The sequence below is a fragment of the Acinonyx jubatus genome, chromosome F2 (genome assembly GCF_027475565.1).
Source record: "Acinonyx jubatus isolate Ajub_Pintada_27869175 chromosome F2, VMU_Ajub_asm_v1.0, whole genome shotgun sequence".
Taxonomy (NCBI): domain Eukaryota; kingdom Metazoa; phylum Chordata; class Mammalia; order Carnivora; family Felidae; genus Acinonyx; species Acinonyx jubatus.
Genome location: NC_069394.1, coordinates 26,017,477 through 26,043,975, shown reverse-complemented (window position 1 = coordinate 26,043,975; position 26,499 = coordinate 26,017,477). Strand labels below are relative to the sequence as shown.

At 33.6% G+C, this 26,499-nt stretch overlaps 1 protein-coding gene across 6 annotated transcripts in view; it reads right to left on the bottom strand.

The window, feature by feature from the left end:
• The window catches only part of CSMD3 (CUB and Sushi multiple domains 3), a 1,242,277-nt gene that overhangs the window by 270,853 nt on the left and 944,925 nt on the right, over positions 1 to 26,499 (bottom strand). For all 6 annotated transcript variants that reach the window (XM_027064013.2, XM_027064014.2, XM_027064015.2 and 3 more), the window contains 3 exons: positions 19,660 to 19,851; positions 12,516 to 12,654; positions 9,145 to 9,332 (listed from right to left, as the gene is read on the bottom strand). In XM_027064013.2, the coding sequence (XP_026919814.1) occupies positions 9,145 to 9,332; positions 12,516 to 12,654; positions 19,660 to 19,851 (519 nt within the window). The remainder of the gene's footprint in view (positions 1 to 9,144; positions 9,333 to 12,515; positions 12,655 to 19,659; positions 19,852 to 26,499) is intronic.

Sequence of the window (26,499 nt, the reverse complement as noted above, 5' to 3'; positions counted from 1 at the left end):
TTTGACATTAGGAACCAAAACTGTGGTTTAAAGAAAATTCAGTTGGAAAAATTAAAGCTTTACTATGTTTCTGTTTCCATTTTATTCCTGAAAACCTATGGGTGTTGAGATCACATTACATATACTAAGTGTAATATCTACAACGCTATGAAGTTTATCATACTTTGAACCATACATAGGTATGTGTGTTGAGTTCATACTTAGTGACTGATTTATAAATAAATATTTTCTTTTCTGGGAGAAAAAGAAACACACATATTTTTGTTGTTAAAGGCATTTTTACTTCAAAATTTGTTTCCACATATAGCTATATGCTCGCTAAGGGACCATTATTCTGAATAATGTCATCTTGTGGATAATCAAAAGTGGTTATATGTTATTTTTGGTCTTGAAGGGTAACCAGACTGTACAATATCCAACTGCCTGTTATTTCCAGGATGGTAGACATGTGTGGAGGGACATTTATCTGCTGGCATGATTTCAGAAACTGAGAACTAAGCTCCCTTCATGATGTATATGCATTATAATTCCCTCATCTGATCATACTCAGTCCCCAGAGGCCTCCCTATTGCAGGCCCGAGCCTTCACATAAGGCCGGCTAGAGGCGCTTTTAGAGAATAGGGATGAGCCATACATGTATCTCTTTTATTTGGGGAAGTATTACACAGTTGACCCCAGACTACCTCAGGGTAATAACTGAGATGTAATAAGTTGCTCTATGGAAAAAAAATGTTATGTTAATTTAGGAAGTAATTTATGATACTTTTCAGGTTCTTAGAGCAGATGGCTAACTTATACCGTATATAAACAGTCAGTCATAAGTCTTTCACTGTCCATACTGGTGCCTATAAATTGACGTTCCCTGCCAGCTAAAGCACCAGCTACCAGCAGTTTCCCTCCACTGGCACAAAACTATATATTCTCTCTCCATCAGAATCAATGCATTTTGTTAAAAGAATACAAATTTTACTACTGTATGAGCCCCATTTGTTTAAATGTTATAATTATAAATTTTTAAGACATACTTATTAACATTATGATCTAAAATGGTCCTAAAGTTAAAACAATGCAAATGAGAGTACTGCTTGAACTCTAAATATTTATTCAACTGTAAATCTGTTAACGTTGTATCTCATTAAAATTACAATGGAGACCAGGCCTGCCTGATTTAAACTCTTTGTGAAGACATTGCTTTATAATTAGCCAAACACCTCCTTTCAGACTTCCACTTCTCCACTCCAATTTACTATTTTCTACCACATAAAGGCATATCCACAATTTGCTTTACATAAGCAGAAAGTAGTATTCCTTCCAGACTCCTTGTTATCAGGCTTGTGTTTTTGCAACGTTCACATACAGGATTCGTTCATTGCACAACTATTGTGTGTTTGCACACAAACAAAACTAAGATTCAGTATCTATCTTCAAGGGGGAAATGGAAAGAGGCAATGATAACTATACTCTGGTGTGAGCTCTAAGAGAGGTAGGGGTTGCTTTTAAATTAAAGGCCTACCAAAAACATTATGGATTTAGAGTGAGTCAAGACTTTAAAACTCTACTTTTCAGTGCCAACAGAAACCAACATGCATAAGTGAAGGTATGGAACATGTATTACAAATGACAAAGGAAAAGCTTTTTACTATTCCAGGCCTCAATGTATATGTCAGTTATTTTGGGGGTGCATATTTTATAAAAATTCTGAGATGTTTGTCTTTGGCAGAAAGAAATAGAAGGACCGATTTATTAGCTTTAAGAAACAAAACAATTAAAGAGGTAACATGTTTTGAATAAGGATAGGAAATAGGGAGGCTGATGAAAAAAGGCAGACCCTGGAGACCCTGAACTGGGGCATGGAACTTTTCTATGGATGAGAGTCCAGAGAATTAATTAGGTTGGATTTGGGGACTAGCATGAACTTAACACTAACATCGGCAAGAAATACTGTCTGGAGTATAAAAATAAGACTTCATGAAATTGTGTGTAAGTAGGCATCATGTAGTAGCTGAGCATGGTAGGGAGTAATTGCAGGGTCCGGGGAGAAAGATCGAAGTTCATGGAATGAGTATGTATTTCTCTCTGTTTGACTTTTATATTTTTATTTGCTTTTACTCTAATAGTAATAATAATTATATCATTTTCTGTAACTATTTTTAATATATATATTAATGTTTTATTTTAGTGTTTATTTTTGACAGAGAGAGAGAGAGAGAGAGAGAGAGAGAGAGAAAGAGAAAGAGGGAGACACAGAATCCAAAGCAAGTTCCAGGCTCTGAGCTCTCAGCACAGAGTCCAATGTGGGACTCAAACTCAAAGACTGTGAGATCATGACCTGAGCAGAAGTTGGATGCCCAAACGACTGAGACACCCAGGCGCCCCTCTGTAACTCTTTTTAATAGTCTGATCCTTAGCTTTGCCATTTGTAAAATAGGGATAGAGATACTTATCACTTATTTGTGTTAGCTTTAATATTTCTGTTGCATTTATAAATTATCCTGCTCATGGGAAGGATAGAGAGAATTCATTAAAAGGAACTAATCATTGTATCTAGAATATAGTAGGTACCTAATGATTAATTTTATCTTTTAAAAACATTTGCACTTGTGGTCCTTTTCCTATGACAACATAAATCTTAGGAATTTTGGAAATTTTGGAAATGATGGGACATGGAAATAGATCAAGCTGGGAAATAGAAATAGATAGAAGTTAGTTAAGAAAAAGGAGAGTAGGTTTTATCTCAAGTGTTTAATTATATGGATTTAGGAATGGCTACCTGGAATGTTAAGTAGAGAAAGGATTGTGAGGTTAATTCCAGTTTCCACAAGAAAGAATGCTGGAATCAGTTAGTACCACCTGCACTAAGCATGGTAGTATTTGTGGAATTTTTCCTGTATCTTTTATCCTAGAGATCTATGGAAATGTTTTACAATAGAATCTAGCTTTACTGACTTGGTTACAGCTTTCTTGTTTTTCTTTCCTTCTTTTCTTTCCTTCTTTGCTTGCTTCCTCCTCTCCTCTCTTTTTTCTTTTTATTTATTTAATTTTTCAAATTATTATTTATTTTTGAGAGACAGAGCATGAGTGGGGGAATGGCAGAGAGAGAGGGAGACACAGAATCCAAAGCAGGCTCCGGGTTCTGAGCTCTGAGCTGTCAGCACAGAGCCCAATGCGGGGCTCAAACTCACAAACCGTGAGATAATGACCTGGGATGCTTAACCAAGTGAGATGCTTAACCAACTGAGCCACCCAGGAGCCCCTCTTCTCCTTTTCTTTCCTTTCCTTTTTCTTTTGTTTTCCTCTTAAATAGGTCTTCTTTATAAGCCTGTTAGTTTGCAGATATAAGTAGCTATTCCTAAAGAGCCAAGTTCTCCTTACAAAATGCAGGACAGAGATGTATCGCTAAGATTTCTGATATTTCAGTAATGTTATTATTCTATGATTCTAATTATGACTTGATTTCAAAATGAGAAGACACCTCTTTAGGTTGCTCAAAATCAATCAATCAAATAATTACCAAAATTACGGTGTGTAAGCACTTATTCTAAGGTACTAATTGTATACTGGTGAATAACAGAGATCTTGCTCTTAAGACGCTTGTATTTTAGTATATGTGTAGGGAGTTAGTGGAGTAAATGGGAATGCAGAGAGTAAATAAGCGAGTAAAATTAATTGGCACTATTTCTAAGGAACTCTGATGCAAAAAAAATCATAACGCTGTGGTATTAGGACAAGTTTAGAATCATTGATAATAATTCTCTGCATTTTAAGACTTTTGCAAATCAGGTAAAGATGTGCTTAGAAAAAAATATAGCCACAAAAGTTCATATTAGAAGAGAAAAAAATTCAGAAAATTAGTAAGGTAAGTATTTATTTCGATAAACCTGAAAAAAGAGAAAGCAGAGATGCAGAGAAAATAGACAGGAAGAAATACTAACACAAGAACCAAACGTTAATAAAAAACATACAGCAACAAATAAAGTAAGAAAATACTGCAAATATTTTATGTCAACAATTTGAAAACTTGGATGAAAATAATTTTTAGGAAGCCGACTTTCAGAAATCAAAGATAAAGTAGAAAACCTGGATAGATTTATAACCACTAAAATTCTACTACCTCAGATCACCAAGTCCCTAGTTCTACAGGGAAGTTCTCACAAATGTTTGAGAAACAGATGATCCCTATCTTATACAAATTATTCTAGATATTAGAAAAGTAAGAATGCTCCCAAAGTTGGGGGATTGTATAGTCTTGATCAAAACTAGACAAAGACAATTATATAGGAAGGAAAATCTATAATGTAATAAATAATTTTATAATATATTTTTATAATAATATTTAATTTATACAAAGGAAAACCATGTGATATTTTTAGTAGCTGATGAAAAAGTAGTTGATGAACTTCAATCCCAGAATGATTAAGGAATTTTTAGTAGATCAGGAATGGAAGGGAACTTCCTATAATTGATAAAAAAATATATCTAGATAGTGTAACATTTTGGATAAGCATGTCCATTGTGGAGCCCAATCTGAATCAGATCTTAGCTCTGCCACATGACTAGGCTAATTACTTAACCTTGTGCTAAAACTTCTTCATTCAGAGTGGTAAATGATTTTTATATGTAAATAACCTTCAAATGTCTCTGAAAACAATGAGTTAAAAAATGTCAGCCCTTATTAACATCGCCCCAACCAATAGAAAATACTTAAAGGTAAAACACTAGATGAATTTGCTTTAAAATCAGTAATGACAGAAGAATGATGGCTACCACTGTTTAATTTGATATGATACTAAATTTTTTGCCCTGATCATTAAGCCAAGGGGGTGAGGGGCAGGGGAGTGTATAGACTAGGAAAAAACAAACAAACAAAAAACCCAAAAAAACAAACAAGAAAAAAAGAAACAGAACTGTCACTGGGTACACAGAAAATCCAAAAAAAAGTCCATTAAAAATTATGACAACTAATGAAAGAGTTAAGAAGTCTTGCTAGATACTAGTTAATTACAAAAATCCATGCATTAGCAACAATGAATAAAATCTAATAATAAAAATATCATTAATTACAATGGAAACTATAAGCCATTTAAGATTTAGATGAGAAAACTTTTATAAAGAAAATTAGAAACTATTACTGAAAGACAATGAGGAGGGTATGAATAAGTTGAGAGATATGCCATCATAATAGTTGAAAAGACTAAGTATCAGACATCAATTTATTCCAAATAATTTATAAATACAATGCAGTACCAATGAAATTCAAGAGGCAGAAAGAACTTAATTCTAAAATCTAAATAAAATTTAAAAAGGTTAATAGAGACCAGGACAATTTTGCCTACCTCATGTCTACTTATTTTAAAGCTATAGTAGTAAAATTCAGAGAAATCTTGGCTTGGAATAGATAAACAGGCCAATAGAACAGAATAGATAAGTCAGAAACAGTGATAGAGAGACTTGCTATTTGAGAGCAGTAGCATTGTCTTGTCAAGAAATGGTGGTAGGACCATTCATACAAAGAATAGAATAAAATAAAATTAGATTCCTTGGTTACAGAAAAATACTCCACACACATGAAAAAGATGAAAAATGAAAGGCAAAGCTTTAAAACTTTAGAGCAAGTTGAGGAAAATGCCTTTATGAACTCCACATGAGGAAACAAAATGCCTTTTTTAAATCAAGGCATAATAATGTTTCAAGGTTTCATAGCCTTCACAAACTATGAATAAAAGGAAATGATAAATATAGATATTGACTTTTGAAACTTTTATACAGCAAAAGAAACCAGAAAGAAAGTGAAAATGCTTGCCAAAGATGGTGTAAGATTTTTACTACAACATGGAACATGAATAAAGGGTTAATATCCATAATACAAAAAGAATTTCCTATAAACAAAAAAAAAGAAACAGGCAATCTACTAGAAAAATGTGCAACAGTAGAAATATGCAATTAACAAAAAGGGAACCTCAGTATAAAATTAGGAAGAAGATGTTCAGCTTAATAGTCATTACAGAAAAGACAATAAAAATGACCATGAGATACATTTAATACTCATGAGGCTGACAATTTTCAAGCGTGACAAGAGCACTGGATTTTCAAAAGTGTGGGGTTCCTTCAAATCACTGTCTTGAAAAGATAGTGATAATGCTGCAGGTTGCAGCATTATTTACAATAGCCAAAACATGGAAACAACCTCAGTGACGCAACAGATGAATGAGCAGAGAAAATGTGGTTTATCTATACACTGGAATACTATTCGTCCATGAAAGAAGGAAATCCTGCCATTTGGGACAAATATATGGACCTTGAGAGCATTATGCTAAGTGAAATAAGACTGACAAAGACAAATACTGTGTGATCTCACTTATGTGTGTAACCTAAAAAGACAAACCAAACTCATAAATGCAGATAACAGACTCGTAGCTGCCAGAGGCCAAGATGGAAGTTGGATGAAATAGGTGAATGGGATGAAAAGGTACACACTTTCATTTATAAAGCAATGTATGGCATGGTAACTATAGTTAACAACAGTGTATTGCATATTTGCAAATTGCTAGGAGAATAGATCTTAAAAGTTCTCATGGACACAGACACAAATGTATAACTATATGTAGCTACACATAGTTGCCTAAACATTGTGGTAATCATTTCACGATATACACATATGTCAAGTCATTATATTGTACACCTAAAATTAATATAATTTATATGATGTTATGTGTCAATTATATCTTCATTTTTTTAATGTGAAGTTTCTGAAATGCTTTCCTTGTTGTTGAAACTATAAATTGGTATAACCTCTTCTTTGAATAACTAGGCATTATGGAGTTAGTCAAGAGGTTTATAGTCTTTGACCCAGTAATTCCACTCCTGGGCAGATAGATACCTTAGAGACACTCTCACAGTTATGCTCAAGAAGGCATGCAAAAGAATGTTAATTTCATCATGATTCATTTCTGGTAGTGAAAAACTGAAACAACATGTGTCTATCAGAAAAATCTGTAAATTAACTGTGGTACAGTCATATGATGGAATATCATAAAGAAATTAATGAACTAAGCCTACATATCTCTATTATTGATAAATCTCAATAACAATGTAAAGGGAAAAAACAATTTTCACAAGGATATGTACATGATGGAAATAGAAAATTTTTATCAAAATAGGATGAAGGATATGTACATGATAGAACATATTAAAATACAGGGGCACCTGGGTGGCTCAGTTGGGTAAGTGTCTGACTCTTGATTTTGGTTCAGGTCATGATCTCACAGTTCATGGGATCGAGCCACATGCCAGGCTCTGCACTTCATGTACAGCCTGCTTATGATTCTCACTCTCCTTCTCTCTATCTCTCCCCCACTCTGTTGCTTTCTCTCTCAAAAGTAAATAAACATTAAAAAAAGAATATATTAAAATACCTGTAAGCATACATTATGGAAAAAATAAGTAACATATTAAGAATTAGGAGGGAACTATGATCAAAAGGGTAGGACTAAAAATAGTCTTGATTGCTCATTATGGTCTGCCTGGATAGCCAGTTAGCTTGGTCCTACCCACTGTATAGTGTGGAAAGGCTCTTCCACATAGAGATTAGTTTGGTACTTAAGTTCAACCTGGCATAAGACCAATGCCTCCTAACCCATTGTTATAAGGCCTAAGCTTCTCCAGAGGGTTTGGAGAAGCTATCATGCCTAGGGCCCCAATAAATAGTTGGGAACCCAAATCCTCATTGTCTGGTATCAAACACCTTGTAAATTCTTCCACTGACAAGGCCATTTTTTTTTCTTTTTACTTTCCTCTATAAGTTGAGAGACTCATAGAGGGCTCAACCTTTCCACTATAGTGAAATCCACACCATGTCCATGTCCAGGAGATAACTCGACCCTGGCATGCATTTCCAAATTTTGTTGGAGATATTGGAGGATTCCAAGCATCCATATATTGTTAATATGTGAGTTTTCCCATTCCCTATAAAAGATTTCCTTAACCCATGCCATGTAAAGTTGTGTAATTTACCTTTACTTCTTTTGATAGACCTGAAGAGACACACCCTTGTTCTACAGCAAATGCAAAAGGAATTTCTAGTGTATATATAATATTATATTTTTTAAGGCAAGAAAAGAGAGATCTGAAGCAAGTGTGACACAATAGAAAGGTCTGTTGGATTAGATGGTGGATAATTTGAAGTTTGTTTTTTTATCATGTATAATCTTCAGTTATTGAAAATAGTTCATAATGAAAAAAAGCCAGGTGGCAAGTAACAAATCCAAAATATGTCTTTTTAGAACTCAAATAATATGATAAATTATAGGTATGCCCTTCATAAGTTCAATTATTGAAAAAAACAACAAGTTTTAACTTTAAACAACTAAGACCCATTTATTCTTATAGTCACTGAGCATAAAAATTATGAAAAATATATTAATAAATATCCATTGGGGCGTCTGGGTGGCTCAGTTGGTTAAGTGTGTAACTTCGCCTCAGGTCATGATCTCACAGTTCTTGCGTTCAAGCCCCACATCAGACTCTGTGCTGACGGTTCAGAGCCTGGAGGCTGCTTCAGAGTCTGTGTGTCCCTCTCTCTCTGCCCTTCCCCGCTTGCTCTCTGTCTCTATCAAAAATAAACATAAAAAAAATTAAAAAACCACATCCATAGGCATTGTAATATTGATTCCTCTAAATACTTGAAGAAATACTCTAAAATATTTTAATTATCACTATATTTTACTCTCCCTATTCTGAATGTTGACACACTTAAATATCTTTAGACATTTTCTGAAATGGAATTATCAGTATACTTTGTTCTCCTTATCACTGAAAGTAGTCTCTGAACAAACATGAATGAATCTTCAGCTTCCAAAAATTTCATCTTTTTAAAAATATTTTGTGGTCTTAGCCAACTACCACAATGTACTAACTGCTAACTTGTTTGCCTGATACATTTCCTTCGGTAGGAATTTGGGAAATGCTAATTTCCTTCCTACTGATAGGAAAAGTCTACATTGAGAGCTCTTCTATGAGATCAATTGTAGGCAGTCTGTACTAAGACATACACATATAACTAACCATTGACAATGACCAACACAGAATTAATCTCCTGTATAAAATACACTCTAAATCATGCTGCAAAAATCAAATGTTCACATTTACCTTTATATTCTAAATGAAATCCAGTGTAACTAACAGATCCATCACTCCGAAAAGCCAAATGCATGGTATTTGAGCTGCTCTCTATTCTCTCTGGTAACTTGCTGTCTTGAAAACTTCCAATCAATGGGCTATTACTGTCTGGTCCATCGTATATGTAGAGGAAGTCATAATTTGGCTCTATGCTAAAACTAAAAGAAAAAGAGAGAGAGAGAGAAAAGGAATGGTTATTGCTGAGGTATTAAGTATAATAGTCATATAATCGCATATTAATTCAGTCAACATCTTTAAAAATAACAGACTCTGCCAAAGTAAGCTAACATGAAAAGTTACCTGGCAACAACACACTGAATATGGATATCAAAACAGTAGAAAAGAGAAAGGACACCTTGATATTTTCAAATATTTGTAAGTTGGGCTTGTGTCTACAAGGAATACAAATGATAGTAAGGCAGTTTATCTAATGAAAGGGTACAAGGTTTGAAGTCAGAGATATAACTTTAGGCCTTGCTTCTGCCCTTGTTAGCTACATATCCTTATGTAAATTACTTTATATCAATAAAATGTGGAGGACAGCATCTATTTTGAAATTTTTTCACCCAGATATTTTGCATCATGAAAATGTAACCTTTTTCCTTTGTCAATGGTATTATTTGCCTTGAACTTCAAAACTTACAAGCATATTTGCTGTTTAAAATTCAGCTCTACCTAGCAGATTCAAGCAAAAGTTTGAAATACAAAACTTACATTTAAATTACTCAAATGAAGTACTGAGTATTGTATTCGGTATTATTTTCCCCCAGGGTAATATATTTTCTTCCTCTAGAACTTGATGTAAGAGAAATCAAACCCACACACTGTTTGTCAACATTAAATAATGTGTAAATAAGGACATTTTAATGTGTAAATTATTCAAGTCAGTGTTTTGAATTGTAAAATTTGCATCATAAATTTGCCTACACAACCTTCAAAAGTATGAGAATTGTCTCAGAATGATTACAGAATCCATATATTTAGAAAGCAAAAGACCCACAGTCATTTGTTTCTCTATTACCTAGTTCATAATGTGACAGAGAAAAAGACGGACTCAATTGGGTCATCAAGAAGTCAACAAGTTCACGGTATAGAATGAAATCGGTAAAGCTTGCAATTGTTAAACATCCATCAGTGGAGAAACTATCTTGTCAAGTTTTACCATCTTTGCACATAAATAAGAAATTTGGTTAGGTAAGAAATGTTCTTTCCAAATCTACTGGATTTATAGAGGTTAAGTTTCCACAACAATTCTAATCCTTAACATGTGCATGTATAAGGGACAGGATTCCAGCTACTTTACTAGTGCATTAAATGGTGGTGAAGAAAGACTGGTAAAATGCAGACGTTTCCAAACTTTCCATAAATAAGGAACCCTGTACCATGAGATGATTAGGGGACCACCACATCGTTCTGTCCTAATTTATTTAGTGTACCTTCACACATCTAAAGCAATTGCTCTTGAAAGCTTTCAGTGGATATGAGGCCTAAAGTTTGTAACTTTGGCTGTAATATAGCAGAAATCAGAGGAGAAGACTTTATTTTGTTATTTACTACCCTTCTTCTGGGATAAAACACAAACTTTCTAAACTTCATCTCTTTCCATATTAAGATTTGATCAGTATTGCAACTTTCTTACCTATGTCACTGTTGGCAGAATCACTTGAAACAGGTGCTTTCTAAATGATATGATGGTTATGTATTATCCTTAGAAGCCCCATAAGCCTATTTAACAATGGACTATTGTCCATTTTTTTTATATTTCTAGTTTAGGCTTAAATACTTCAAAATATTGTTTTAAAACTTCTTTAAAAGTGAGAGTAAAACAAAGAAATATTTTTAAGGAAATTTTAGAATCTTAGCTGTAATGACTTTTTCCTGAAAAAAAAAAGTGCATTCTAATAGTACCTCCTATTTTACAAGGCAGTTTTATAAATATTAACTTGGTCTTGTCAATAATCCTGTGGTATAATGAAGGTATTATCATTTTCACTTTCCCAATGAGTATGCTAAGTGATCTCCGTAGGGTCACATAATAAATGACAGAGCTGGAAATCAAATTTAGGTCATGTATTTTGCCTAATATAGGCTTCTACCACTCATTTATGAACTACAATACTTTTATAAGCCCACTAAGGCCTTGTATCATTCAAATAGACATTTCTAATGTCCATACTGCCATTTCCCCAACTGTAAAAATGAGTATAATAACTTTGGCAAATTGTCTCATAACTGGAAGCGAAGGTATTACCAATGATCAATTGTATCACTGCAAATTATAAAAATAGAAAGTCTGTATATTTACACTTTTTCACATTTGTCTGAGCTCAAATTAGTTTTTAAGACCAGTTTTAAAGATTTAACTTTAACATCTTACGTAAATTCCAAGCAGCTTTAACATACTGGCAGAAGGAAAGGCTGTGTTACCAGAGCCAACATACATCAGTCTTGGACACTGAAGGTTAGGAACATTTCTACTTAGGAACTCCTTGAATTCCTAACACCTCCCGTAGAAATATTAAGGAAAAGCATTAGGCCAGGTTTTGTGACGATTGGTACTAGTTCCATGTGAAGAAACAGGTTCATTGCAAAAAGTAAGGCACCGGAGGTAACACAGATGGTGGTGGCTGAGTTAGAGCTCAAAGTCAGCTGCCTTCTTTCCCACACAGGAGGCTGCATCTTCCACCACTTCTGTACTAAGCCTACCCTGCTATTGACATTGCTAACCAACAAATGCAAAGTCTGGAATGCTGTCTTGTAAAGCTCTATCATGAGACAAGTTATGCTGAGAAATCATATGGGAGTGATTCATCAAATTCTTTGTCAACTTGACTTAATGAGATCACCAGAAAAATAAGAGGTAGAATGCATGTTTTCATAAGCCCAACGGTGATGCTGCACAACATGGGTACTTAGAGGCTGTGAAAAGATTTTGAGTGGTACACAAATAGAAGGAAAAAATTCTGGGAATACTGACCTTTTAATCTTGAGTTTTGGGAAAAACTGAATTTTTTGAAGCAGTGACAGTAAATACAGGGAGAGAGGAAGGGTTATAAAGAGATGACATTTCATGAGAGTCAATAAACCTCTCGACCTTCAACATGTTTCCTCCACACGGAAATCTGGTGAAGATGCTCACCCACTAGGCCTTCAGAGCTGCATGAGCACCTACACCAGTACACAAGGCTTTGAAAAGTGTTGATTGCAAAGTATTGGTGTTGGAATTAATGAAAACTAATTAAAGTGTCATATACAGAAACAAAACTTTGCCTAGTGTGAATGCTAAGGTAAAATAACTATAAACAATATATTTTTTAATGTAGAAATGCACAGGAACTCACCTGATAAATGCCAAAGAGATAACATAGTCTGTGTTGACAGTGATAGTCCAGTCACAGTCCCTGCTATGGGGATATGGATGAGGGAAGTTTGGCGAAAGAATAAAGCCTGAAGATCCTGTTAGATTGCCTCCACAAGGTGCTTTAATTTAAACAAACAAACAAACAAACAAACAAACAAAACCCTTAAGTGATTCATAAAATTTATTAGCTATCAGTATCTGTGCAAACACTTCTCTAAAAAAATTTAGAAGGCTTCGTATAGACCTGACTTTTTCTAGTATTGAATGCTTGAAAACATGGCATTGTCTTTCAAGAAAGACCATTAAAATATTAAATACATATGTACATGGTTACAGTGAACTTAGCTTCTTTACTGGTTTCAAAAGAAAAGAAGAAATTACATATGTACTTCTCTCTCTTTCTATTACTATTTGGTTTCATGTAAAAGATAAGCATTGAGAAGAGAGGTGTAGATGGTTTTCCACGGTTGCTAAGAAAAAAATCTGAAGGTCTCAAGAAAAAGTAACAAAACAAATCAAAACAAAATCTCTAATAATAAGTGGAATAATGGGATATAAGACATTTGGCTCATTTTCACATTTTCCCTGGTACATTTTTTTAATGTATTTATGGAGGAAGAGTCTTTGGCAATAGTGAATGAATGAGAATGGATAATTATCTGAGAACCTACAGCACTTTACAATAAAACATTCACACTGAATATTACCATATCGCTAAATTCTAGTTGTCTCATTTGTTGATGAAAATAGACAGACACTACAATTATTACAGTCCCAAACAAAGGTTTCTGTAACACTTCAATGAAGAGGTTCAAAAACTTGTGAGTGAAATTCAGGGAATCGATTCTTTAAGGGATTATTGTTGAAGTCCATGTTTGACAGTTTATAATAAAATAATATATAGAATCGTCAGCTTTAGAAAAAATAGAGACATGAAGATATGGAGGGGCCCAGTTAAGTGGGGCAGCGGGGGTGTAAAAACACACATATACACACACAGGTGAGAGACAGCTTGAGATCATGATCTCATGATGTCTCATAAACATAATTAGCATATCAATATTCTCCTGAGTTTTAAAATTACAGTTTCCTCACATAAATCTTACCATTCAATTATAAGGCATTTTGGATTCTTTTGACAGTAACAAACTGGTTTTGGAAGAAGGAGAATTTTATTTGGGGCAACATTTTAGAACTTCATTCTTTGCCTGAGTCTAGATATGCAAAATCATCACTATAATTTAGTAATTTTTGCCAACTATATTATGGATGTCTATTACATTTTTCCACACCCCTCCCCTCCCTTTGTCACAGTGTCTCAATGACAGTAGATGACCTCAGTTCCTTCTCTACTGAGAATATTTATTTGCTCAGACTTAATTTATTTACCATTGCTTACCTATTGCCTGCACATCTTTGTGGAACTTATCAAATGATGAGACATAAATATGTCAACTTTCTTCAGTCTGCCCTCTTCAAATTTCAATATCCCCTGAATATTTCTCTTTACAATCAGAGGATAGAGTCCCTCCTGTTAATCAAGATAACACCCTTTACCTGGTCACATAATCTCTCTTCCTTCTCTGGATTCTTGTTTCCTTTGTCACTTATAATCTCACTGCTTCATCACCTTTCTCTACAGACATGTTCAGATCTCTTTCATCCAAAAAATAAAACAAAGTTCCTTATGACCTATTTCTTTTCACCTTTTATTTTCAACAGAAAATGTTGAATTTTACCCATTGATTAAGAAATCTCCTCACCCTTTCATGTTTGATTAAATGGCCTTACTGTGAAGAATCACCCTTACCCATATGACTCAGATAAAACTCACCTATGTATTAGATAGGACCCCTTGAATAAGCCCCCTTATTTTCCTGTCATAAGACTGTAGATTCCTATTCTTTGACTAAAATGAGTAGCAAAATTCACTCGTTAATCAGAATAAAATACATGTAATGAAACATTGGCTAACCTTTTGTCCTTCCTCTGGGCCTCTGAACTTAGGCCCACCCTCAGCCTTGAGCCAGCTTAGAACTCCTCCTGAGGACAGGATGGGCTTGGAAGATATTCTCTGCTCTACTGATTGATTAAGCCACACTTTCATCCTGCTCCTTACACCTGGTTCTTTCTAGCCTTGTATACTCCACTGTCGATGAGAAGAATCCCTTTTGCTTAACTCTTGAGAAACTTGTAGATCTTACGGTCACAGTGTTTTCCCAGTTACAATGGTTCACCCTCAACATGCACACTGCAATAGTTCTTTATGAATAAAAGTGTCTATTTATTTCTAATTTTTTTAAAAAAAACTATAAGTCTTTTGGAAAGGAGGTCTAATCTCATGAGCTCTTTCTTCAGTTGGATGTTGTATTTACTGATAGGCAGACTAACATGGTTAGTGAAGCAGATCATCACCTGGAAAAACTCTCAAAGAAAAACACCAAAGTATTTGTCCTGGGAAAACTTCTCTTCAGATTTAGAATTGTTTTCCTTTTAAATTATATTTACAGAGACACAACAACCTTTTTGTTGCTTACAGACTCTCAATGGCTTTCTTAGGTTCTTCCCATCTCTCATTCCCTCTCCAAACACTGCTATCTCTCTCAGTTTCCCTGTCCCCAACACATTCGCTTCTTAGGCTACCCTGAAAAGACTGTTGTATTGATTCATTTGATTTTTCTCTTCATATCTGTAGTCATTCTTCAGGGTTGGCTTTCACCTTAAATTCACTCTCCTTGTTGCAATTCCACTTCCAATTTTCTTCTAGTGTCTTTGTACAGACCTCAGTTTCATTGCCAGGTGTCTCTTCTTCCACTTCATCTTATAATTGTAATATTCTCCTGAGGTCCTTGCCTGGTTGTCTCTGATTTCTGCTCCATTACATTCTTCCATGTTGACAGTATCCCATTTTTTAATTCTAAGCCATATGCCCAAATGTTTACTGGCTATCTCTAATTGATAGCCTATGGGCACATCAAACACAGAATATCTGACACATTCAGTCCTCAACTCAAATTGGTTTCTTCTTTTGCATTCTAAGTTGTTTGATTAGCACTATCATCCACCTATATTCCCAGGCGAGAATACAAGAGTCTTCTCTTTTCTTCACTGCATACATGCATCCAATCCATCAAGAAACACTTATAGATCCTCATAGATATATTTCTACCTATTCCTCTTTCTTTGCCTACTACCATATTTCTAGATCTGATTCTTATCTGCCTCCTGAATTATTGCAATGACTTCTTGTTTTTCATGCCTCTGGTTTCTGCCAACTCATCCTTCTCCCAATAAGAAACATCTAATCATACTGTGCCCATGCATACAGTCCTGCGGTTATTTCACATTGCCTACAGGTAATGCCCCAACTCCAATGTAACTTTTATGACCTGACCTTTGCAACTTTTCCAGTTTTATCAACTACATAATTTGCACTCAAACACTATCAAAATGCTTCTATTCTGGCATTTCTATGCCTTTGCCCATGCTATTTATTTTTGGTGAAAATTTTTTTTCTCTTGTACACTTATGTAACTCTTACTTATGTTTCAAGATTCGTCACTGCCTCCATAAAGTTTTCCTGGAAATTCCCAGTCTGGGCTGAACTTCAGCTCTCTTCAACTTACTCTAGTATGCACAACACCTCTATGTTGGATCTTTTCCCTGACCATCCTTATTTAAATATTATATTCAGGTGTCTGCATTCATCACTAATCTGTAAGCCAAAGACTGTGCCTTATATGTTATTTAAAACTTGGGAATCAGTATATACTACACATTCCATAAATGTTTGTGGAATTGCTAGTGGTTCTTTATATTGATTATGAAAACAGTAAAGATAACTAGGGATGAATGAACAGTAGAATTTGTAGCTCTGTACTTTGATAAAAATAATAGCATATTTTGTTTTTAAAACTTGCAAAATTATATGTGAACTTGAAAAAAGTTATAAAAATACGTGTGATAATGGCAAATGTATATATGTATGTATATACAAATAAAAAAACCCAAGAATGATAGCAAAATGTTCTTTGTTTTATTGTATTTTATTTTTCTTGCTTAGGTAGTGGGATTACGTATAATTTGGGGAAAGCTAGGAGAGCAATTTTGTTTCAATTTTCCTTATTTTTCATAGGGAACATTGGTCTTTTTAGTTTCCAGAAATTTTATACATATACATATGTCCATACATATGTTTATATCTTTTATCACAAAAGGTATAGGGAATTTTTTAGTACAGGAAAATATATTACATGCATTTTAATGTATCTTACTGGATATTTTCCATGATCATAATATAATTTAGGCATAAGATCATGTAAAATTCTCTTGATTGCATTATTTATTTATCAAAGTGTTCCCAATATATTTCATTGCTGTAGTTGATTTTGCAAATCTACAAAAGCCATTGAGACAAGCAGAGATATTATCTGACATTTGTAAATCCAAAATATTCAGTGAGTAAAGAAAATTTCCTTTTCCTTAAATATACTAAATTTTAAATAGCACTTGGAAAATGCATTTTAATTTTTATGCATCTAATCATCAAGCATCCAGAATAAGATTCTTCTTAAGTCAAATAGATTTATGAATTAAATTTTCAGTTAGGTTCCATGTAATTCTGACATTAATGATTTGTTCTGAGTGTAATTTGTCAAGGGGCAGTTACACAGGCAACTACTGATAACTATTTGGCAATTTTCTTAATTTTTCTGACCCCATTTAGTTTTATTTGTGTGTACTGACTTTAACAGCAGCCCACCCGCACTAATGTCTTTGTTATTTACCTTCATATGGAGTGGGACTACTTTCCCTCTGGCAATGTCAAAGTAATCTTCACATTGTCAATTTTGTTGGAATGAATTCTATTAACTCTCTTAAGATGACATCCTTCTATTTGGTACTTGCTTTAAGGCTGACTACTTCTACATGCAAGCAAAATGCTTTATACTCCAGAGTCTGAGACATAGACTTATAGAGTTTCTAAAAAGTTCAGGGTTTAATCTTTGGCATAGTATTTCCAATCATAGAGTTCTTTCTTATCAGTTTCAGAGGTCAAGATTTCTGCAGCCTTAGCAATTTTTCAGACTTTTTTTTTTTTAGGTTATATTATTTTCCTCAGAAAATCTCTAATGCATATCCTCTCCCCAAGCTATTTTTTCCTACCCCCCCCAAAATAGTACACAGCACCATAATCCATACAAAAACTTTCCACAACCTGCTCAATTTAAGTAAGATTTAATGGTCCACTATTTTTTCCCCTAGAATTAAGATTTGCTAGCTGAAGTCTTATCTACAAAGAATTTTGTAGGCTGGAATTTTATAACAGTCTACCACAAAACTCTCCTTTCCTTTATGTTTTAGATTTTGTTGTATTCTTGAATTTTAGTGTAAAGCTGTTCAATATTGTAGGATTCTAAATATACAACATTTGACATTACATAGCCTTTTAATAAGCAACACTCTTTAACTAGGTTGAAGAATTATAATAAAGCAAATGTTCTACAATCAGTCTGTAGAGTTCTATCATTTCTTCTTTACGCCAAGATTCTCTTTATGAGATAGTCAAATTCCAATTGTTTAGAATGTGGTGTTTTAATATAATTGGAATTTTTTAGGTTAACTGAAGAGTAAACAAATGAAAAGTTCATTTTCTCAGGCTCTTTTTCTCGGAAAGCGTTTCTTAACTGTACTTTGTTCCTTGCTTGTATGAGTGTAGTTATGGTAAATAAGGTAAATATAAATGATTGATGATTTAGAATCTTGTAGTGGTACATGAAGAACAACATAAGTCTTTAACTGCAATAATGAAGAGTAAAGGGAAATATGGCTAAATCTGAACTGGTTCAAGATACGTTCTTATTTGGTATGTTTTTTCCAGTCTTTCTTTTTTTTTTTTCTTGTTATTTGCCTCATTTTCTACAGAAGCCTAAACTGTCTCTTCCCTGTTTTGAGCTGTTAGATATCTTGCTTTGTGCATTAAATGTTTTCTTTTTAAATGCTGATGTGTAAAATGCAGAAAATGTGATGAGAAAATGTAGATTTTTTAGTTTTCATTTCACTAGAAAGTAGGTTCACAAGAACAGGGAACTTCTCCATCATGCTTTATTGCTTATTCCTCCATGTTCAGAACAATGTCTAGGACACATTGAATGGCTAACGAATTTTAGCTTGCAACTCTTGCATAAGAAGTTACAAGATGGGGTAAAGGAAACCTGAATAATTGAGTGCTTGTGTTTGTTCACTTCTCACTGATGTACTAAACACTCTTTCTATTACCATGTGACTCAAAAAATCATTATGAATGATCACTGAAAATGTATTTATGAGTTGGATATATGTGAATAAAAATAAAGTTTTCTTTCCTAAATGTGCTAGGTTTTCATATGCTGAGTGCTATAAGAAATAAAACCATGAACAATGAATGAGTGAATATGGGATCTTCTTTCAAGTTGCTTACAGTGTAATTTTATTTTATCAAAATAAAAACATATTTTTTTTAGAATTAATGAATTGAATGTAAAGCCAAAGTTTTGAAACTAAACTTAAGTTTCAATAAAAATTTTTTTGAGAAGAAATAGCCATTAGAGAGGCAAGATGAATATGGCCCATTTTAAATGTAGAATCTGCATCAACTCTTTAAGTTTTAAAAGCAGTGCATAACTACAATTATATAGTAGATAAGGGAAAAATGAGACTTTTCAAGAGCTTTGATCCTTAACTTTTAACTTTTCCTCCTCCTCCTCCTCCTCCCCCTTCCCCTCCTCCCTCTCCTCTCTCTCCTCCTCCTCCTCCTTTCCCTCCTTCTTCTTCTTCTTCTTCTTCTTCTTCTTCTTCTTCTTCTTCTTCTTCCTCCTCCTCCTCCTCCTCCTCCTCCTCCTCCTCCTCCTCCTCTTCCTCCTCCTCTCCAAACTATTGAGAATCTAATGAAATTGTGGACTCTCCCCTTAGGGGAAAAATATAGTCATTTAAAATTTTGTGTATTTTTTTGGAGGTTCATAGATTTTTGAAATCTTAGATCCTGTGTAGAACCTATTCTAGAATACTGTGCTTAATAACATCGGCACCCATTTTATCCATTGTTTGATACTTATATAAAACTTTAATTGTTCTTTAATTCGTACCTATACAGACTGGTGGGCTGGGCTGCCAGAAGTAGCGATTTTCTACCTGAATGCAGGTTATTCTTTCCTCTCCTTGAAGCTCATATCCTGGGTCACATTGAAAAACAACAGTGTCCCCGGGTTCTCGTCCATCCCCATTTCGAGTCCCATTCATGGGAACCCCTGGGTCACGACATGCAGTAGCAACAGAACCTATCAAAAGACAAAAACAAACCTTTAGTTTTGATGCTACCAAAGTCAATTTCAAATTTCCAGATCTTACAGTTTAGAACCTTCCTCACATCTATGTGCTTTTAGAAAATTAACTTTGAAAATGCTTGAGCCAATTTGTAAATGCCTGCACAAAAATAATTTTAACTGGGTTTTTTTTTGTTAACTTGTGTGCTTACTTCTTTCAATAAAGGGCATGACATTTTAGTAGCTAAATAATAGGTTTACTGAAGATTAATAGATGCCATGTGAAAGATTGTGCAGAGGATGAAAAGAAAGTTGCAGACTGAAAGAACATTAACTGTAAGGTACATATTCCACAAAGGACTTGCATGTAGAGTATATAAAGAACTCTTACAAGTCAACTATAGGCAGAGGGGGAGGAAGAAGAAAAAATCCAATTAAAATATTGACAGAATACATTCCAATGAAGAGGATACTGAATGGTACATGAAAAGATGTTCAACATCATTAGCCATTAGGAAAACGCATTTTAACATTGCAATGAGATATCACTATACACCAATCAGATGGCTAGAATAAAAAAATAAGATAACTGAATGCTGGAAATATTATGGAGAAAATGAAATTACTCATGTATTGCACTTGGGAATGTAAAATGTTACAGCCACTCTGGAAAGAAGTGTGGTAGCTTCTCACAAGACTACATATGTGCTTACTATACAGCTTAGTAATTGCACTCTTGTACATTTATCCCACAGAAATGATGATTTATGATCACATAAAAACCTGAACACATATTTATTTATAGAAGCTAAAAAATTGGAACAACCCAATGTCCTTCAACAGGTGAGTGACTAAACTGTGTATTCATACCTTGGAACAAGACTCAACAATAAAAAGGAATGACAATACGTATAACAACTTAAACAGTTCTGAAAGGAATTAAACAGAGCAGAAAAATACAATATCAAATGGTTACACACTGCATGACTTTATTTCTATACTATTCTTGAAGTGACAAAACTAGAAAGCTGGAAAATAGATTAGTGGGTACCAGGAGTTGTAGGAGGAGGGGATGGGAGGCAGTGACCATGGCTATAAAAGATAACATGAGGGATCCTTGTGACGGACTGTACTGTGTTTTCACTGTGGTGGTGGTCATACAAATCTACATAGAGCTAAATAAGCACACACACACACACTCACACACACACACACGAATATACATAAAATTAGTAAACTTTGAATAAGATTGGTAGATTGTATCAATATCAGTTTTCTGGTTGAGATATATGTCCTATAGTTACGCAAGAAATTGTCAATTCAGGAAACGGTGAAGAGTATACAGGATCTCTTTTTATTATTTCTTAAAACTGAATATAAATCTAAACGTGTCTAAAAACGAAAAGTTAAAAAAATCATTACAGAAAAGGAGAGTAGTATGACACCATAGGAAAGGAGCTGTTCTTCTATACACAGTGTATGACACATTTAATAATAGTTAACTCCAATTATTCAGGTTAATGGAACAAAATGTTATGTTGAATTATCATGAAGTGGATTTACCCTAAAGCATATGGCAATTAAGTATCAAGACAAAGAACCTATTAAAATTTCCATTTAAACTATTAATAAACTATATTCATAAATATAGGATTTAGCACTTGTAGAAATTATTTTTTTAATTGCATCTTCAACTAATGACACAAATTTCTGGATTGCAGATACATAACTGATATTCACTGATTCATTCACTTATAACAATATATTCCAGGCATTGTGCTAGGTTCTAGGAATACAAAGAAGAAGTGAGCAGACACAAATAGAACTGAACAGACTTCAAATTATTTTGCATAGTGCTGGTACCAATAAAGAAATTCTATTATATACATTCTGAGTGAGTAGATATTTACATAGATACATAGGTAAGCAGATAGAGATAGACAGGTAGGTAGATAGACAGATAAACATAGACAGATTCATCAATATATCAATCTGTTAATCTGTCTAGTAAATTGTTTTAGCTCATCTCTCTAACACACATACACAACAAAAAAAAAACCAGAGACTACACACAGTATTGTAATGCTCTGATTCCCAACGTTCTGGGAATCAAGAAGAAGAGTTAAGAAACTGAAAAAAAAAAAAGGAAATTGTTGGGATCTTAAGCCTGACACTGAATAAAAAGAAGTAACAACAAAAAAGTGATCATTCATATATATATATAAATGAATATGTAATATGCATACATACATATGCATGTATATTCTGTTCACTTTATTGACAAACTAAAAAAAGTTAATTTTTAAAGGGTTATATTTTTCAAAAGGTTAGAAAATGTAGACTGCAAATATCATTTTACTGATCACTTAAACAAAACAAACCTGTGTATCATTATATGTGTAATCAAAAGTCTTACAGTTTTGCTTTATTTTTCTGATAAACTAACGTTTCTGAGCAATGACTAGAGGAAGGGGTTTTACCTATATAATTCCTTTAGTATTCCTAACAATACTATGAGGCAAATAGCATTACTATTCTAATTTTAGAGGTGAGAAAACTAAAATTTAGAGAGATTAAATAACCTGAGTACAGAACCTGAGATTAAATAACCTGAGATTAACAAAACCTGAGTACAGAACCAAGATCTCAACCCAAATCTGTCTGATTTTAGAACCCAAGTACCTAAATATTATACTAGATTATCCTCTTCTACCTGTAACTGTCCTGGAGATGCAAGTTTTCTCCTCAATAAAATAAAATAAAGTAAAATAATACAGTAAAATAAAATAAAATACCCAATTTAAAAATTATGGAAAAGATAGAGATTATATCCATAAATAGAAAAGCTAGAGCTGGCATAAATTTGAACCACCTTCAAAAATATTAAATTTACCTTCATATGAATTACTTTTGAAACAGTTGTTTTTAGTTGTTAATTACAAACTTATTTTGGAGAATATTGAGGGAGGAATATAGGGACTTTGTTCCAATTTCAAAGTGAATTTGTTCTGTAATACCCATGTGTCCCTTAGCAAAGCATCTACAATGCATCACGGGCTCTGGGAATTATGTTCTTCCATTATTGATAGAGATTTTTGTGAAGTGTTTCTGTGATAAACTGAGTCATGAAGGTTTTCTTAAATTGCTCTGGGATGGTTTTCACCCAAACTAAACTGATACCTGTATTCGTTTTACAAGATGTACTGGGGAGTGATGTTCTAAGATTTTTTTAAATGTTTATTTATTTATTTATTTTGAGAGAGAGAGAGAGACAGAGAGAGAGAGACAGAGACAGAAAGCAGGGGAGGGGCATAGAGAGAGGGAGACAAAATCCCAAGCAGGCTCTGAACCATCAATATGGAGCCCAGTGTGGGGCGCGAACCCGCGAACCATGAGATTATAACATGAGCCAAAATCAAGAGTAGGACACCTGACTGACTGAGGCACCTAGGTGCTCTGAAGATATTTTTATTGGAGAGAAGTGACATAAATGTGAAATATGCTCTATTTGCAAAGTAAAAAATAGTAATTATATAAAATTATTTTAAAAAATTTCATTAGTTTTTGTTCTTGAGGCTAACCATGCACTGGAATCTGGTTTTGCAAAAAGCTTGACGCTTCAGATAAACATTCTCAAAAATAAAAATGAATGTATAACAATGTTAGAGAAATATATTGAAATAAAAGCAGTAAATACAATCATGTCTTAGCTGAATTTAAGAGAAAAAAATATGTTTTTGCTGACAGATTTACTGTGCTTAAAGACTTAAAGTGGAACTAAGTGGTTAAAGTAAGACTTTGACACAACTAATATATGGTGTTTGAAAATATGCATTTGCCTTTGGGTCTGGTCAACTTAAAGAAAGAGAGGTGGGGAACACCTATTGTTACTTTTCCTCTTAATTAATAAACAAATTAAGAATAAGATTTTAAAACACAATAGACAATGATGGGGTTTAATGAAAGACCAAAACTTTTTTTTCCTCTTGGAATTGCTTGAATTCTAAAACAATTAGTTAAATGTACACAGGAACAATTGCTCGGTGTGAATGGTGTTGTCTTATTTTCTTTCTTTATCCAAAGTTTTATCTCCATACTGGTTACACTCTGTGTTTGTGGGCTGACAAAATTATAATAATTTTAACATCAATCATTCTTGTTTTCTGTATTAAATAGAAACTATAGCCACTGAAGAAAATAAGCACTTAGGGAACCACATTATATCTCCTTGGGAATCAGCAGTGAAGTAATCTCATACAATTAGGATAATTAAAATAACAATTATAGAATGCTAGAACTTAATATATTATCACATATGTAAAAATAGATTGGTAATTTTTATTCAATATTTATTTTTCACTTTGCTGGAACCTACAATTCTCAAAATTTATAATTCTTATGTGCATTTTCTTTTTGTTATGTAAATTTTAAGTAGAAGTTTAATCCCTTCTTTTTATTCTCTTTTATTCTGGAATAGCATGTAAGATGTTTCTATAGAATGAAGACTCTTTTGCAATTAAGTGCTTTAATTTAGCAACTATTTTAAGCATATTAAATAAATATACATCAGAAAATACTACACTTACCATATAAGTATTAACATGAGTGATTTCTATTTACGTTCTTAATTTCTTTAGTCTGAATTGCTTCAAATTTAATTGATGAAATGAACATCTGTAGTTGTTCCATTAGGTTTAAGTCTGATTTTTCCTGACACAAATGTAAACACAAATTCCAACAAAGATGAAGGGTTTTAACAACTTTGATGCCTCACCTGTGATGATATCATGAAAGGAACATTCTGGAAATGCATATGATAGGTCATTTATATATGAAACAAAATCCAAAAATAGCTTGGATTTATTTACCTTACAAAACTTTATTAAACTGACAACAAAAGATAACTGCCCTTCCTTGTTTCTCTCCCCTCAAAAGGATTGGCCATTTATATTTTGGTTATTCTAGAACTGGAATTATCCAGTAGCTACTATGTATTGTATTTCTTATACTAGCTATTTCATAGAAATGATAATAGCCACAGGGAAAAAGTATGTGTGAATAGTTAACATTGTTAATTTGTAATAATTTTGGACACTTACTGTCTTTCAAAGGTTGTATTACGAACTGTACCTCATTTGACTAAAAAAAAGTCTGGTTACTACTATTATCCATATTTTCCCAATGAGAATATTAAGACTTAAAAGGAATAAGAAACTTGCCCAGTATCACACAGTTATCTAGGGCAGTTTACGTGGTAATGCAGACATGAGAATGTATCCAAGGGACATTTCTTAAATAAAAATGATAGAGTTTTTGAAATTTAAAAAAAATGTTCAAAGTGTGGACAGGGTAAAACCCAAATGATACCATAATTTAAAATAAAATTTCTAAAATACATTATTAAAGTTTAAATACCATTTTAAAAATAGGAAGAGCAACTATCTACCAATCATTCTGGTGGAGTAGTCCAAAAGCCTATACATTTACAACATTTGACTTTAAGTAATTAATTAATTTTTACTAAAAACAATTGCACAGCTATCAACATTACAGTCTTATTCATAGGATTCCATTGGTATGTATTGTGTAAAACTAAATAAAGTCTGTGTATCTAAGAGAGATACAGTTAAATATGAATGATAATTGATTTAGAATAGATTCCAACAAAATAATGATAATGATGATTGCTGCCTCTGTTGAGAGCATATGTTGTCCAAAGCATTTGGCTAAAGATTAAGTTTATACGCTTAAACCAGAACATAAAATTCTTATGAAGTATTATTATCATCTCTACTTTTAAATGGGTAAAATGAGCCTCCGTGATGTTAAGTGCTTGCTGGAAGCACAGTGAGGATTTGAACTCAAGAAACAGCAGGGTTTCCACGACTGTAGGGTATTATCTCGGTACAAACCTATGCCATTACCAGATAAAACAACACAGTCATGTCATACTAATGAGATTTTACGTTGTTGATTGATGAAAGAATTAGATCTAGTTTTAGATGGAAAGGCAGAAATACTGAGCAGTTTATAATTCTTCATTACTACACAACAAAATTACTTGCTGCTAATATCTCACCATAAAGGGAAGCAAATGAGACAGACCCTAGGTTCTTTTCATAGGTATTCTTAAGAACAATGTAAATAAATTTAGCCATATATATCCTAAATTTAGCCACATATGTGCCAGATGGTATTCTTTAATTATAAAACTAAGGACGTTCCACTCTAATTGTTTTTTCATTCTCTTCTTTTTATTTTTTAACTTTTTTAAACATTTATTTATTGAGAGACAGAGAGACACTGAGCATGAGCAGGGAAGGGACAGAGAAAGGGGGAGACACAGAATCTGAAGCAGGCTCCAGGATCTGAGCTGTCAGCACAAAGCCTGATGCAGGGCTCAAACTCATGAACCGTGAGATCATGACCTGAGCCGAAGTCAGACACTCAACTGGCTGAACCACCCAGGCGCCCCTTTTCATTCTCTTCTTCCCTTTTTTTTTTTTTGTCTGATTTCTCCCCTTATAGTTTACTGAGAGAGTAGAAGAAATAAGATAGGCATGACTTCATTTTACCAGCACCAAATCTATTGGCCCAGTGGTGTCATATCCATATTCCCTGCTTCCTCTCCGGTTGGAATGGAGAAGGTGTTTTTATTCTATG